Source organism: Vipera ursinii, assembly GCF_947247035.1.
Source record: "Vipera ursinii genome assembly, chromosome: 2".
In the NCBI taxonomy this organism is placed as follows: domain Eukaryota; kingdom Metazoa; phylum Chordata; class Lepidosauria; order Squamata; family Viperidae; genus Vipera; species Vipera ursinii.
The window spans coordinates 124,806,032-124,823,039 of NC_139513.1; the positions used below are offsets into that span (position 1 = coordinate 124,806,032).

Sequence of the window (17,008 nt, forward strand, 5' to 3'; positions counted from 1 at the left end):
GAGATCTGCTTAGCAAACTAGGAGCCATAATCTCTTTTGACAAGGGCCAGCAGAAACTTAAAATAAAACACCAGCCTGAAGCAATGTGGAGACTCATGGTAGCTAGGTCAGCTATTGAGGAAAACAATGAGGAGAAATGGAGGGAATTCGAGGTTCCAGGTTTATGGGCAGAGGATAACCCTCCCGGATTTGCAGCTCGTCACCTTCCGGTAATAGTGGAGGTGAAGCCCTTGGCTACGCCAGTTCATATTCGTCAGCGCCCGTGCTATAATGAGGCCATAGTTGCGATATATGAAAGTTTTCAAAAATACCTTAAAGCAGGGATTTTGGTGCCCATTCAGTCGCCTTGGAACACTCCCATCTTGCCAATCAAAAAGCCAGATGGGAATTATTGCCCCATGCAAGATTTAAGGATTATCAATTCAATAACGGAAATCATACATCCACTTGTGCCAAACCCGTATACGCTCCTTAGCTTGATTCCACCGACTGCTAGGTGGTTCTCAGTAATAGACTTAAAGGATGCCTTTTTCACAATCCTGATCCACAAGATTAGTCAGCCATTGTTTGCGTTTGAGTGGGAGAGCCCGGAGACGGGTCAGAAGAGGCAATATACATGGACTCGGCTTCCCCAGGGGTTCACCCACCTTATTTGGTACTGCCCTAGGAAAGGACTTGCAGCATTATGTACCCCGGCAACCTGGGGATATAGTTTTACAGTATGTGGATGATGTCTTGGTAACAGGCAAGACAGAGGACTTGTGTTGGGACAATACGAGAACCCTTTTGCTTCTGTTATTGAAATGTGGTTATTGGGTGTCCAGAAAGAAGGCACAATTGGTACAGCAGAAAGTAAGATACTTGGGATATGATATTGAGCATGGTCAGAGAGCCCTAGGACAAGAAAGGAAGCAGGTGATTCTAGCCATTGCTGAACCAGCAAACAGAAGGCAGCTGCGAGGTTTTTTTGGGGTTGGCTAGCTTTTGTAGGATCTGGATAGCTAATTTTGCACTGTTGGCAGCTCCGCTTTATACCGCTACAAAGGGGGGTGACTTTGAACCTTTTCAGTGGGGAGGAGAACAAAGAAGGGCCTTTAAGGACATTAAGCTTGCTCTTACAGCAGCACCAGCTTTGGTCTTACCCAATTTCAAGCAATGATGATTGAGAATCCACAAGTTAAATTGGTAGTGTCTAATTGATTGAACGTAGCCACCCTCTTGCCCATAGAGACTGAATTGGAACATGACTGTTTGCAAGTATTGGACAGTGTCTATGCCAGTCGGCCAGATCTGTCAGACATACCTCTTCAACAGTCTGAGACTCATCGTCACAAGTTGAGATAAGTCTCAAAAGGGGGGAATAAAGAGGAAGTGTACTAAAGTCATCATTGTGTAAACAAACCTATTCCTGTCCTTAGGGCAGATTCTGATCAAGGTAGCCATAATCCTGTTTGTGTAACCATATAAGGAACAATGTACAACTGGGAAATAGGGGGGGTATAAATATGTCTGTTCGTACGCCCCTCGGGGTTCAGACCCTTTGCTTCATTTAAGCCCTCTGAACCTGCGCAATAAACCTTTCCTTTCCTGAAGAGCTGGTGTGAGTCTCTCCTTTCTACAACAATAAGATATCAGAAGAATTCTGGTAGCCCCCAATTAACAAATTTGTTAGTTGGAAAAAGTGCTGCCTCATTCTTTCTGACATTTTGGTACCATAGACTCTGCAGCATTTACAGTAAGAAACACTAGATTCCAAGAAAGTAATTTTTAGATTTTAAGTATAAGTAATCTTAATATGCTAATCTATTAGCCATATTAAATAATTTTTCCCCAGTGTATGTAAATAGTGCAAGGTAGGGAAATCTGCAGTTCTCCAGATAGCCTTGAGCCCTGTCTTCTCTCAGATCCAGCCAGCATAGCTACTCAGAAATAATGTGAATTGAACTATAACAACAGCTGGTGGAATGCAGTTTTCACCTTCTGGCTACAATTTTCTTTAGAAAGCAAAATAATGTAGTAAATAATGTAGTGGGGCAAGGGGAATAAATTGACTGGAAAATGATGCAAAAAAAGCCAACAAATGAGAGTCTGGACATTGTCATCAGAACATCTCACTTCTGAAGACTAAAGAGAAAATTATTCCTAGTACTTGGTATTGATAAACCCTTCATCCAAAAACTATGGAGGAAAAGAATTCTTAATGTGACTGTAATTCAATGCTCTAAGGGGTTGCATTAAAGCACCAAGTTAGTCCAGAGTTTGAGGAGAGACTTCATGGTTTTGGTCTTAAATGGCATTAGCAAGATTGAATTGGCAGTTGGGGAAAGAGAGATAGAGTTATGGATAAGGTGGGGTCAGGATTAGGATTAGGGTTAGGGTTGGGGTTGGGTTTTTTCCAAATAACATTTTCAATATTTAGCAAATGGCATAGTGTCTGGGTACATGTATTTAACTAATAATAATAGATAGTTAATTATCATAAACAATATGTTAATTAATCACTCAATAGCCTTCTTGCTAATCTATATTCAAAATTACATATCACGTTCCTTTCTCTCTGACTCATTTTTCTAGCCATTGATAGAAATTATCCCATGTTCCAAAATACACTGAGTCTTCTTTCTCTTTAATCTTTAAAGTCAATCTATCCATTTCTGCACACTCTAGAATTTTCTTAATTAATACTTCTTCAGTTGGTAACTTTTCATTATTCCAGTGTTGGGCAAATACAATTCTTGCTGCCGTTAATATGTGTAGTATTAGATATCTGCAATTTTTCTCATAATTAGCTCCTATTATTCCTAACAGAAATAATTCTGATTTAAAGTCTTATTTGTTTTTTAGTCATTTTCTCCAACCATAAATGTATTTTAACCCAAAATCCTTTTGCTTCGGGGCATGTTTGCCAGATATGATAATAGCTACCTGGTCTTTGTTTACATTTCCAACAGTTGTTTGAAATATTTTTAAACATTTTTGCTAATCTCACTAGTGTGATATGCCATCTGTAAAACATTTTATATAAGTTTTTTTTTTATATGGCACAGCTTTAGTTAATTTAATATTTCTTTCTTTAACTTTTGCCAATCTTATAATTCTATGTTATATCCAAAATTCTTTGCCCATGTTATCATTGTTTCTTTTACTTGTTCTTTCTCCATCTTTAACAGAAATCTAGAGAGTTTCTTGATCAACTTTTCATCTGCTTTTAGCAGTATCTGACCAAATTCTGTCTGTTCCTTATAAAATTCTGTTGTTTTAACGTCTTTTTCATATCTTGTTTGAATTTGCAGCTATGGCTACTATGCTAGATCAATACCTTGTTCTTGTAAATCTTGTCTGTCTTTCAATTTTCCTTCATTATCCAAAATATCTTTATAAGTCGCAACTTTATTGTAGTTAATTAAATTTGGGTAAGCAAAAGCTTCCATTGTTGAAAGCCATTCAGGTATCTTAATATAATTTTTTTCTTTTATTTCTTTCCCATTCTGAAAGAAGTGCATTCCTTATAAAATGGTTTTGAAAGTATCTATGTATTTTATTCTTTCCATACCACAGAATGGCATGCCAGCCGATTTGTAGGTCATGCCCCTCTAGGTACAATAGTCTTTTACCTCTAAGCATTATCCATTCTTTAAGCCACGGGTGTCAAACTCAATTTCATTGAGGGCCGCATCAGCACTGCGGTTGCCCTCAGGGGGCCGGGTGGGTGTGGCCAGGGTGGGCGTGGTCTACTGGGTGGGCGTGGCTAGAGTGCATGTGGCCTGGGTGGGCGTGGCCAGCTCTACATCGTTCGCATCAAGGGTGCCTATGGGGGCCTGGGCAGGAGTGGGACAGATCTGAGGGTCTCTGGCAGAAGGAGGGTCTCTGGGCCAAGGCAGTGGGGGCCGTTCCCTCACTGTTTCCAAGATGGCTTCGCGGGCCGCATGAAACCACTTCGCGGGCCGGATCTGGTCCCCGGGCCTTGTGTTTGACACGTCTGCTTTAAGCCATGTTAGAATGGTTGCTTGGTAGTATAACCTCCAGTCCGGCAGTCCAGATCCTCCACTGTCTTTTGCTTCTTGTAGCATTTTCACTTTAATTCTAGCTTTTTTTCCTTGCCAGATGAATTTCAATATTATTGTATTCGGTTCATCAAAGAAGGCTTTTCCCAGCCTTACAGGTATCACTTGAAATAAAAAGAGTATTTTTTGGTAAGATATTCATTTTCACTGTTTTTCCACTTTTCCAAATCCAATTTTATTTTAGCAGTCTTAGGTAGTTATCTTCTTTTACTGTTACACATCTTGCTGTTAGATAAATTCCCAAGTACTTACGGTAACTTTTTTAACTATTTGAAGATTTGTTTTTTTGTTAGTTGATTTTTTTGTTTTTCTGTTAAATTCTTTGTTAGCACTTTAGTCTTTCCTCTGTTTACTGTCAACCCTGCCACTTCTCTAAATTTTTCTATTTTCTCCAGAAGTTTAGTGCTTGTTCCTTTTCAGTTTCTCTCTGAAGTGCTGTTTGTTTTATTTCCCTTTCTGTAAGCAAAGTTCACAGTTTCCTTTTTATAACTCAAAGGAGCTAAAGAACCTCCTGTGCTGCTGACTTAAGATTGCATCTTGATGTAATAATAATAATAATAATAATAATAATAATAATAATAATAATAATAATAATAATAATAATAATAATAATAATAATAAGTTGGAAGGGACCTTGGAGGTCATCTAGTCCAACCCCCTGCTAAGGCAGGAAACCCTATACCATTTCAGGCAAATGGCTGTCCAGTCTCTTCTTAAAAACTTCCAGTGTTGGAGCATTCACCACCTATGGAGGCAGGTTTTTTTTTTTAATTCCATTTATATCCCGCCCTTCTCCGAAGACTCAGGGCGGCTTACAAGCTTAGCAGTAGTTAGCAGTAGGTTGTTCCACTGGTTAGTTGTTCTAACTGTCAGGAAGTTTCTCCTTAGTTCTAGGTTGCTTCTCTCCTTGACTAGTTTCCATCCGTTGCTTCTTGTCCTGCTTTCAGGTGCTTTGGAGAATAGCTTGACTCCCTCTTCTTTGTGGCGGCCCCTGAGATATTGGAACACTGCTATCATGTCACCCCTCACCCTTCTCTTCCTTAAACTACACATACCCAATTCCAGCAACCGTTCCCTATATGTTTTAGCCTCCAGTCCCCCAATCATCTTTGTTGCTCTTCTCTGTACCCTTTCTAGAGTCTCGACATCTTTTTTACACCGTGGAGACCAAAACTGGATGCAGTATTCCAGGTGTGACCTTACCAAGGCATTGTAAAGTGGTATTAGTACTTCACGTGATCTTGATTCTATCCCTCTGTTAATGCAGCCTAGCATTGTGTTGGCTTTTTTGGCAGCTGCAGCACACTGCTGGCTCATATTTAAGTGATTGTCCACTAGGACTCCGAGATCTCTCTCACAGTTACTACTGTCGAGCAAGGTACCACCTATACTATACCTGTGCATTTGATTTTTCCTGCCTAAATGTAGAACCTTACTTTTTTCACAATTGAATGTCATTTTGTTAGATAGTGCCCAGTGTTCGAGTCTGTCCAGATCCTCTTGTATCTTAAGCCTATCTTCTGGAGTATTGGCTATTCCTGCCAGCTTGGTGTCATCTGCAAATTTGATGAGTTCCCCATCTATCCCCTCATCCAAATCGTTGATGAAGATGTTGAAGAGCACTGGGCCCAGAACAGAGCCCTGGGGCACCCCACTACACACTTCCTTCCATGTAGATGCGGTTCCATTGAGGACCACACGCTGAGTACGGCCTGTCAGCCAGCTACGAATCCATCTGGTGGTGATGCTATCTAACCCACATTTTTCTATCTTATCAAGTAGTAGGTTGTGATCTACTTTATCAAATGCCTTACTGAAGTCCAAGTAAATTATATCCACAGCATTTCTCTGGTCCACTAGTTTTGTCACTTGGTCAAAGAATGCAATAAGGTTTGTCTGGCATGATCTGTTTTTGACAAACCCATGTTGGCTTTTAGTGATAACTTTGTTCACATCAAGGTGTTCGCTGATTTGTTGTTTGATTATCTTTTCCAGAATCTTCCCAGGTATTGAGATCAGGCTGATAGGTCTGTAGTTTCCTGGATCTATTTTTTCCCTTTTTTGAAGATGGGAACTACATTAGCTCTCTTCCAGTCCTCTGGTAGTTCCCCAGTGCTCCAGGATCTTTGAAAACTATAGTTCAGTGGTTCTGAGATCACGTCTGCCAGTTCCTTGAGAACCTTGGGGTGTAATCCATCTGGTCCTGGTGATTTGAAGTCGTCTAGGCTGGACAGGTGCTCACTTACCATTTTCTTGCCTATCTTAACTTGCGTTTCTATTCTGTTTTTTATGGCACTGGTTTTGGTAGGTTGGACTGTTTTTTCCCTTTGTGTAAAGACAGATGCAAAAAATGAGTTAAGTAGTTCTGCTTTCTCCCTGTTGCTTGTCACCTTCTTGCCACTTTCCCCCACTAATGGACCAATCATTTCCTTAACTTTTTTCTTGTTTCTTATATGTTGAAAGAAGCTTTTTTTTGTTATTTTTGACTTTGGTCGCAAGCCTTAGTTCATTTTGAGCCTTAGCTTTGCTCACTTCATCTTTGCAGGCACGGGCTATTTGCTGATATTCTGCCTTAGTTATGTGCCCCTCTTTCCACTTCTTATACTTGTCCTTTTTATCTTTCAGTTTATCAGAGAGTTCTTTATGCAGCCATGCTGGTTTCTTTTGAAAGCTGTTATTTTTCTTCTTTGTTGGTATTGTGCTAGACTGGGCCTTTATTATTTCACTTTTCAAAATTTCCCAAGCTTCTTGAGTTGTTTTCCCCTTTAGGATTCTCATCCATGGAATTCTTCCCAAGGTCTCTCTAAGTTTATTGAAATTAGCTCTTTTAAAGTCCAAGACTCTAGTTTGGCTGTGTTCTATTGCTTGTGCTTCCTTAATGTTGAATTCCAATATTGCATGATCACTTCCCCCCAAGGTTCCTGTGGCTTTGACACTTTCTATAATTTCATCTCTGTTAGTGAGAATTAAATCCAATATGGCTAATCCCCTAGTTCCCTTCTCTACTTTTTGGGAGAGAAAATTGTCTGATTTGAAATATGTTCTGGTCAATCAAGTTCCTCTGTTGCTTGATTCCAACCATGGTAGATTTTTAAAATAATAATAATAATATCTACTTTGTGAACAGAGTGGACCATTATTTCCCTGGCTTTGGCTTTTGATACTAAGAGCAAAACAGAAGAAGAAAAGACTGTAACAAAGTTGCTACAAGGGAAGAAGAATAAATAAATTGCTTGGTTATAGAGGGGGAAATTATGATTTTATTATGCTGTTAATACATACCAGTTTAAATGTTGAAGTACATAAATTTTGCCTGTTAAAAATCTGCTTTGAAAATTGATGCATGCTCTGAATTGCCAAAGAAGCAAGACTTAATTTTCGCACAGCAAACTGCAAAGCTTCTACTGAGCAGAGTTGTCTTGAGTTAATAGCCCTGCATAATTCTTCAGATAATTCTTTTCAATTGCTGAGTGGAAAAAAGAATGAGCTTACAGGCAGTTCTGTGATAGTCTTGCTCCTTAATAATGTTTGACTGTAATGTTTGAAAGTAATTTGTGAATTGCTGAGGAGTGGAAATTAATTCTCTTCTTCTGAATGGGATCATCCACCCCGTTGCCGTCAGTGTGCTTTCGTCCTCTTCTTGTTAACAGATCCTGAAATACAGAGGTCCTTTACTCTGCCTCAGGAACAAGACTTGTGGTGTTGCTGCCCTCACATCGCAGCCACTGTTGCTGTTGTGCTGAAGGCAGTGCTTTCTTCTCTTGGTGTGACAGGATGATGGGGATAAGACAGAGCAGGGGCAAGGAAGAGAGCAGAACGTTACTCCAGGCCTTACTCTAACTTCCCTCATTTGTTCATCAAAGGCGCTTGCTTTTTTCTCAGCTTTTCTGCAAAAATCTGGCCTTTGCATTTCCTCATGCCCAATGCTTTTGGGAAGACGAAAGCATGCAAAGAGGTGGTGATAAGAATTAATTAGGAAAAGGGCACTTTGCTCACTTATTTGCCAACTGGAACTTGCCTGTGGGGACACATTCCATAGAGCAGGGCTTTTCAACCAGTGGTACGGGTACCACCTGTGGTACATTGGCACCTGGCAGGTGGTACGCAGCCATCCTAGAAAAGTGGTAGCGGGGGAGGGGAATCAGCTGAACTGGTGGCAGCACCGCACAAGCCTAAGCGAGAGATGGCTGGAGCTAGGCAACTGGTGGTACTCCGATGTTGCCATATCCTAAAATTGGTACAATGGGTGAAAAGGTTGAAAAGCCCTGCCATAGAGAGACAGAGCCCTGCTGCTAGATGGGGGTGGGGGAGGAGAGGAGGAGAGTCCCAAAACAACCAGGTGAAGCCTTGCCACATGCCAGCCCTCCCAACAACTCCCTAAAAACTCCAAAAGTTGTTTTTTTTTTCTTATTTTCAATAGAAAGCACTATTTTCCTGCCAGATTGCTTTGCTATGGTTTTCGTTTGAAAGCAGTGGGCTGGCACGGAGGTGAAGGCTGTGTTGGGAGAACATATATGCAACATGAGACAAGTAGGCCAGTTTGGAGCTGGGCACAAAAGTTAAGTGGATGAGCATCACTTACACAAAAAGTCTTTGTGTCCCAGGCATACCACTTCTAATCAAAGACTACAGTATTACTTTTGTATTTTGATAGTAAACAGCCTTGCAGTAAGATTGTTGTACCTTTTATCAGATGCCTAGATTTGCTGCTAACGTGTGCTCTAAAGAGTGATGTAAGACTAAAATGTAAGACTAAAAAAAGTTAAGGATATATCTGGGTATTTTGTTCATAATAAACAAAATGGGGAGGAATAAATGAGTTTTTTGCTAATGAAATAAGCATAATGTTGCTTATTAACATCTGCAATCAGATTCCTAAAACTTCAGGAATGCTGCATTAACTCTCCAGGAATCTCCGAGTGCTTTTAAATAATATCAAGAACGAATAAGCATCATTCACCTGTGGACCCTTTCTCCTGTGCCACAAAATGGCCTCTTGATACCTGTTTTATTTTGCTTATTTACTTTTTGGAGAGCAAAATGTTTAAAGTTCAAATTCTGTATCAGAAAGATAATTTACATACTATATATGTATGCACTGACATAACAAACTTAATTCATATCAACAATAATTCATGCACTTGTCTATCTTGTTGCAGTGAGCTAGTCAGGAACACCCAAGAATTAGAGGGGGTGGGGTGGGTTTCTTAAGCGTTAAGTTGGTCAAGTTATTTTGACTGACAGCTGTCCCTCTTTCTGGTGAATGGACAAAGCAAGTAGGAGAAATGCATTCATTGTACAAATGGTATAACTTCCCTGGATAAGTGTAAGTTTATTTATTTACAATTTTTGGACACCATAACAGAGTCTTTTTTGAGTGGAAATGTGATAATGTCCTGACAAGCATTGTGTATTTTTTAGGAATGCTGGCTATGCAATTTCAAACATGCCAGAGCTGTTTCATTACAAGAATGTTTGGACACTAGGCAGGAGACACCAGGGAGAAAAGCCAGACAATGATCCAAGTTAGATCTGGTGGTGAGCCAAAATTGCGGGAAGCAGAAATGGAAAGATTGGGCTGGATGGGCATGACCTAACAAAACCGGCTTCAGAAATAGTCTAGTAGGTTAATAAAGGCAATCCAAGATGACAAAGCAGGAACAGGCCTTAGTGTTTATACAGAGAAATGTCAATCATTAGGATAAGTAGGTGCTGGGTGAGAGGTTCAAAGTGATTTAGATTCCATTTGTACCTTGTGTTCAGAGCTTTGAGCAGAATATTTCACTATTAGATTGACCAGGTTTTAGTTCCTGAAATGAGTAACATTTTCCCCAAGTTCCATATATGGCCAGTAAGGTGAAGATGTCTAGGCTAAGCCATAAGCTGTAAGTGATAGCTACTGCACAGTCTTGTTTTTCTTTCTTTCTGTATGCTCTTGCAGAACTGCTACTCGACCAGACAAATTTTCTGTTACGGAGAATAATTAAATATAGGAACAGTGTTGTTAATGATCACTTGAGTAGGAACATCAGGCCAGATATACTTCAAAGTAATTTTTATTTTGAAACAGTTACCTTGCTTGGAGTTTCCAGGAAGGGATAACAGTGCCATGATGGAGACAAAACTTTATCAGACATTAAATTTGTAAGAGTAAAGCAACTCCAGCAAGAATCCACTTAGCTGGCTTCTCTTTTGTTTTCAGGTTAAAAGTCCAGACGTAGGTGGGGCCTCTTGTGCGTGTCTTGTACACAGGACACTCATACATGTTCTTGATATCCATGCGATCCACAGGGATGGCCTTGATGAAGATGACTGGCATCGAAGGCGTCAGCTCCTTCAGGCGTGCATCACTGATGACCCCGGTCTGAGTATCCCAGCGTGCACCTGCAACAAAATGGGAGTCCTCGCAAGATCAGTTGTTTTGCGGCAAGGCTGAGAATCTGCGTGATTATCAACCAGCTCACTTTAAGCAATAAGGCTACATGCTAGACTTTGGCTTACACATGCTTTTGATGCTACGCTTATATATTTTACAGGAATATAAACAAAATGAAACAATTGGATTCATACCCTGCACTTGGCATATAGCAGCTATTCTTTTATTACAGAAAGTTGTGCACTCCTACATAAAGTCCACTTATACACAAGTTCGTTTAGCTCAATTTTTTTTTTAAAAAAAACAGCTTCTAAAAAAGAAAAAAATGTATCTTAGATGCAGCATCCCCAAAGTAGAAAGCTGTCCCCTTGCTTTTTAATACAGCTGGATGTGATAATGAAATGGACATCTGCTGCCCTCTACTGATATGAAATAAAACAGGCAGCTATCCAAACATCTTGTTTATTATCTTTTTGGTCGGTGGTGATGGTGGTGTCAAATATTTATCAGAATGAATTTGGAGAATTAATTCTGTTTCTGCTGTAGGTGCAAATAATATTGCTTAGTGGCTGATTTCTAGTGTAATTTCTGTCAAATAATCTGAAAGTATGAAAGTTGGACACTGAAAAAAATGAGAGAAATAAAAACATAGTTGTCTTTAAATTATAAATCTGGAGATGATAAATAAAGGTACCACAGACTGCAATAATCATTCAATAAAACCTGGACCAAATTAAAACTGACTGTTGTTTTGCAGCAACAATCAACAACTGAAGCAAGTAGGTGATGGGCTAGGAAAAAATTCATGTTGTGAATAGATGGATCAAAAAAATGACAGGACTGTCCTGGGAACAGCTATGAGATGCACTAGGGGTCAGGCTGAGGTAATGAGTATTCATCCATGCAGTGACCAGGTGTCAGGCCTGACTCAATAGGGACTTAAACTATCAACGAGGAAATTTAATTTCCAAGTTACTCAAAGCTATTGCATTCCTGATATACTGGCCTGCAGCCTTCAGTGTTCCCATGGTAATTATAGAAGCTGTCATTGAGCAGTAGTTGAAGAATCCTGCCCTGTTCTTTAATTTTGGAGAATGTGAAATGGGCACCTGTATTCTTTTATTTTTCTTTGTTACAGAATTGTGCAATAGATGCAACATTATAGAAAAAGCCTGAAAACAACATTCTGAAAACAAATCTCTTTCTCAGTAATTTATCTACTTAATTCAAAGTAAAATCTGAAAATAGAAGAATCAAGTTCCGTTTTCAAAATTATTTTATTTCTCCTTCTCCTGTCTGTTCAGCAAATTGCTGTGAAAGAAAATACCAATGGCTGTCTGTAAGCTGGACTTATTCTTGAGGAGATTTTTGAAATTAAGCATAAGGGTCACATGAAATGAAGTCCACATCTTATCTACACTACAATACGAATGGTTTGTACCTTCCATGAAGAGCCCATGAACGTAGGAGCCTTCTCGAGGTGGAGCTGTCATATCTTCTCGGTTTTTCTTGGTAACTTCCACTGAGAGACACATTCTGTCAAGAGGCCATTCATTCTTCCTAGCCATGGACTGCATAATGGCAGTCAGAAAAGACTGAGGATTGAAGAAACCTGCTAGCCACACAGTTGTAGGCAGGGCAAAATCTGTGGTCCAAGCCTCCAGCTCCTGGAAATGAAAACCGTGATAGTGTTTTATAGGTAAGCATATTCAGGACTGCACATACTTTATATTCCAGCTTTATTTCTCCCTGTGCATTCTTTAGAAATACAGCTTGAATGGGAAGATCTATTAAATAAAATTTGCTGAACAAATTGGAATAGACACTTTGAGATTTGTGCGATAGCAAAAATACAAATGAAGAGAGCTGGCTTTTTGTTCAGCTGTCCACAATAAAAGCTATGTAAGAATGCTGTACAGCCAAGAACTTCAGAGAGAAGCAACAGATTAACAAACTAGTACACAACCACCACAACTCATGAAAAGATTAATTCTCCCATAGATAAAAAAATATTTAAAAATTGAAAGCAGTTTACTTCATTTGCTAGGCACCAGAGAAATACAAAACTCCAACAAAATCTCTCCAAAACATTTGAAGCACAACTCCAAAGACCCAATGAATGAAGAAGACAGAACAGACAGAATTATTTGCAAGATACAGTGCAAGGACTCTGAATGCCTCCATGTAGAAAAAAACAAGCAGATTATCAGAACACATCTTTAAACAAGTTCTTACAGGACACAATGATGATTCTTTAATTTCACAGCACATGGACAAATGCAACCATAAATCCACCTGGGAAACTGCTTTAGATCAATGCAAGAGACTTTGTAAAAGCCTAGCATTCTGATTTATCCGCCATGAACACATAAAATCCCAGTGTATAAACTATTTTAAAATATCAGTGAACCAACAAGGAAGCAAGCAGCCTGAGGCTCGTCCTTATATCCAGAAATTAAATAGGTTAAGTGAGAACACAATAGGTAGGAGCAATTTTCAGTGGAACAATAGAGCCAATCAAACTAGGAAAACAAATCGGAAACAGGCGGACAATCTACAACATTCCTGATCAAGACAGGTAGGACAAGCTGCTACTCATAAAAAGCCCACAAACCGGTCTCCCTTGTATCGGAGAACTGACCATATTACCTAGCATAGCACAGAAAGGTTTGGCAGAAGAAAACAAAGCTCAGCAAAAAAAAGATCCCAAAAGGAGAACAATGCTTAAGGACAGGTTTTCAGCTTTGTGGAAAAATCAGCCTTAAGAATTTACAGCAAATTTTACAACAAAGTACTTAAACAGCTTCATAGTCCTCACCCTGATCCGGAGCAGTAGATCTGCATACCAGGCTGCTAAACTAAGTAAAGATGGGTAAGCACGTTTTGTCCAGGATTCGGGTACATTGTCATAAAAAAGAGAATTGGATAGTTCCTCCATGTCTGTTGTTATTGTCAACTCACCCTTTGGAAAAAGTAAAAAGTTTTAAATTGGTTGTGGCCATTATCAGAATATCCTGCCTGAACATATTGTCTACTTGAATGATTTTCAGTGTGATTAAGGAAATGGCATCCCACTTGGTCTTGATTCTCTGAATGTTAATTAAGGTCCTCTCAGTATTATATTATCCAATAAGCAAATTCTTAACAAGAACTTTTAGCATTTTCCCCTCAGGTTAATTATGGTACTGTGTGGCAGTTTAAATTTCCCAACACACTACTGAGAAAATAAGATTATTTTCCCAGTTACTGTTATAATTGCCAAGGCTGAAATTAGAGGATGACTGTAATATGAATCAAAAGTATAAGCATAGCATACACAAACATGGTTTTCCACACTAAAAATCAGTTTGTGGATGCTTGTGCTATAGAGTTTCAAAGGAGAAGCAATGCCCACGTTTTTGAGCAACTTTAGCTTTTAGCTCCCAACTAAGCATTTACAAGGAATCTTTTTCTTTTTACTAATCTTTATTAGTACAATAAAGCACATGTGCTTAAAAAATTAAAATGTCTATGCCCTCTGGAAAGCTCATACAGCTGTTTTGAAGACTTCTGCTGGCAATTCCTGGGGAAGAGTCATTTGTTCCTGTACAGATTCATGCAAACAACCAGGGACAGCTTTTAAAACAGCCATGTGAACTTTCCAGAAGATGCAGCTGTGTTAATGCACAATGAAATATTTACACAGCACCATTAAATTACTGCACTGTTTAAACATCCACCCACTCATACCCACAACCTTAAACTATCTTAGTTTTCAGCCCAATGCCTGCTAAAATCCCTCATAATTAGGCATGTTCTCCACCAGCTTGGAGACCAAAATACTTTAAAGCCTAGACCAGGGGTAGGCAACCTCGGCTCTTTTATGACTCGTGGACTTTATAGAAAATGTATTGTCTAGGGCAGGGGTAGGCAACCTCGGCTGACTCAGGAATTCTGGGAGTTGAAGTCCATGAGTCATAAAAGAGCCGAGGTTGCTTACCCCTGGCCTAGACAATACATTTTGTATAAATATACTGAAGGTAAGCAATTGCCAGTACATGAAATTATATTGGCCACACTTTGGATCTGTCTCCTTCAATTTTCATATATGTAAATACACAAACTTGTGTTCACTACATAATTACTCAAAAGAAAAACTATTCTGAATTTAAAATTATTCACCCAAAAAGCAAACAGTAGATTTAACATGTACAGATTAAATTCAGTGCAGTCCCTGGTTTGTCAACTAAATTTGAACACCTCAGCTGATTTCTCACTCTCTCTGTGTGTGAGTGGCAGCCTTGTTTTGCACATGAACATGCAATCCCAAGAGCAGAACAAGCCCCCCCCCAAATTAATTGATTATTGGTTAAATTTGCCTAATATAAAGTCCCATCTGCACAGATAACTTGTCAGTGTACATATAGTCTCCCTATGAGAACAGAAAAAAAGAGATGAGGGGGAAAACGGAAGGCAGATGGGATGAATGAAAAGTGAACGCAAGAGAAAGAGCTGGGGTGAGGGGTAGGGATAAACCATTGAGGTGAGAGTAAGAGTAATTTGCTGGAGAAGAAAACCAAAAGCCATTTTGAAGTTACAAAAAGGATTAAATTCAGCAGAAGGGCATTTTTGTTTACCAACTGAATCTTGTTGATCTGATATATTACCAAGAAATAATTTTCCATTCAACTTTTTTCTGTATCAGTACACCAGTTGAATAGCTGATAATTATGTTATTGGAGATGGCACCAGCAAGAGTATGTAATATGCAGTCACCTTCAGTCCCAAGTTCAGTTCTTTCAAAGAGCGTCTGATTTCACTGGTGAGGATGTTCATTCGTTCACATTCCTGGAAAGCAACTACCACATATGGTGTTTTCTCAGCTGCTTTTGCCATAATTTCAATCATGTTGAAGGGCTCTGGAAGACGATCCATGATCTCATCTAGCACTGCTTTTACCTGACACACAAAAGGCCAATTGTATGTTTTATTGCTTGTAACATTTTGCTGTGAAAGCAAATTACGTGAATGATCAACTCATTTTATTTTATTCCTCGTGTCCTTGTGGTCAAAGAAGAGCTAAGCCTAGCCCAGCACAGCCCAAAAAGATGGTAAAGATGTTCCTGAGTGTGATTCCTTGGGCTCCAATCAGGCAGTTTTCTTGACAGCATTTTGGAGGTGGTTAGACACTACTGTCTTGAGGGATTTGTTTTTTAATTGTCTAGACAACAGCCTTGGAAATTCCCAACTAGTCTGCCATCCAAGTACTACCCTAACCCAACCTTATTTAAATCTGAATGAGAGATCAATCAACGTCTTCAAAACAAAACCTGACAGTGGGAGAGGCAGAGCAAATGGGGAAATTCAAAAGGGTCCAATAATTTAAAATAAATAAAAACAACAAAATTAAATAAAAAGAAAACATAAAAGAAACACAAAACTCAAAAGGCAGACTTGATGGACCACTGGGTCGTTTTCTGCCATCAGTCTTCTATGTTTCTATGGCACATCATGTCCCAGGAAATGACATGCCTCCTTACCTTTTCTTCACGGGACACACCAGTTCCTCCTCCAGAATCAGATTCTTTGGGCTGCATTTCCAGCACTGTGCGGAAAAGTTTCTCTGAGGTTACAGTGAGGAAACCAATCTCTGCATTCGGATGGAGCCCATACAGATAAGGACTCTCAGGTGGTAGATTTTCATCAATATATTCATGATAGCCCTGTGAAAATATATATTTTATATAGAATATTAGTGGATACACAGTGTGTTTGTTCAAGTAGCCGAGTCTGGGCATTCTGATCTTCACCTGATAGTTTCCAATTTACTTTGTATCCACATCTAGGTTTTCTGTGTTACCTTAAAACATCTGGTAAGTTGATGTCAGTTTTTGTTTCCCAGTAAAATCCTGTTCCAACTACTTACATCAATACAACCTGTGTGAACTAGCCTGCACCCTCATCGTTCCTCCATGGGCTGTTAGGATATTAGGTAAAACAACTTTCTGAACGGTTAGCTAAACATGGATATTAAACAATATTTTCCTTGATTGGACAAAGCAACAAGAACAATTTCCTGGGCATTCTCTGAAGGAGGAGAGTCTTAAGAGAAAAAGAAAAAAAAAGTAGATATCTGGCCAAGCAGATATCTTCGCCCATTTCCCAACAGGATAATGCCCAAATAGTAATGAGTAGGTTTAGCAAGGCAGCCGTGTTTATTTTATTTGAATTCTCTGTGTGATTCATGTCTTCTGTTACTTTTCCTATATTCCCCTTTTCCCAAGAAATGTTTTTTTTGTACTTAGAGATTTGGTTTTGTAGATTGAATAGATTTTCTCATTAAAACCTTCCCCACATAGCTGCTGTTTCTATTTCAGGACTGATAGTTAAGTAAATTGTGCATTTGAGCAGGGTGATCCAGACCATCCTTGCTTGTTAGTTTGCCTAGGGCTGGCCTGAAGGATGAAGTTCTTGGTAGAAGGGTGAAGCGCACCTCAGCTGATGGATTGGGGGCATCAGGAAGGCATCAGGAAGAAGGCCAGTAAGGCTTTCAAATATCTTCCTAATCTACATCTTCCATTTGATAGTT

General features: G+C 39.3%; 2 protein-coding genes across 3 annotated transcripts in view; one reads left to right on the forward strand and one right to left on the reverse strand.

Annotated features, from left to right (window-relative positions):
- Window positions 1-10,496, forward strand: part of PGS1 (phosphatidylglycerophosphate synthase 1) — a 55,485-nt gene extending 44,989 nt beyond the window's left edge. The window contains exon 10 of one of the 2 annotated variants that reach the window (XM_083357084.1): window positions 10,356-10,496. The gene's annotated coding sequence lies outside the window, so the exon portion shown is untranslated. Of the gene's footprint in view, window positions 1-10,266 lie in introns of both variants that reach the window. The other variant, XM_083357083.1, reaches the window with a different exon arrangement.
- The window catches only part of DNAH17 (dynein axonemal heavy chain 17), a gene marked incomplete at its 5' end in the record, with an annotated part of 124,228 nt that continues 117,233 nt past the window's right edge, over window positions 10,014-17,008 (reverse strand). Inside the window, 5 exons of the mRNA XM_083357082.1 lie at window positions 10,014-10,448; window positions 11,882-12,107; window positions 13,259-13,402; window positions 15,196-15,378; window positions 15,960-16,142. Of these exons, the coding sequence (XP_083213208.1) occupies window positions 10,201-10,448; window positions 11,882-12,107; window positions 13,259-13,402; window positions 15,196-15,378; window positions 15,960-16,142 (984 nt within the window). The 3' untranslated portion in view covers window positions 10,014-10,200. The remainder of the gene's footprint in view (window positions 10,449-11,881; window positions 12,108-13,258; window positions 13,403-15,195; window positions 15,379-15,959; window positions 16,143-17,008) is intronic.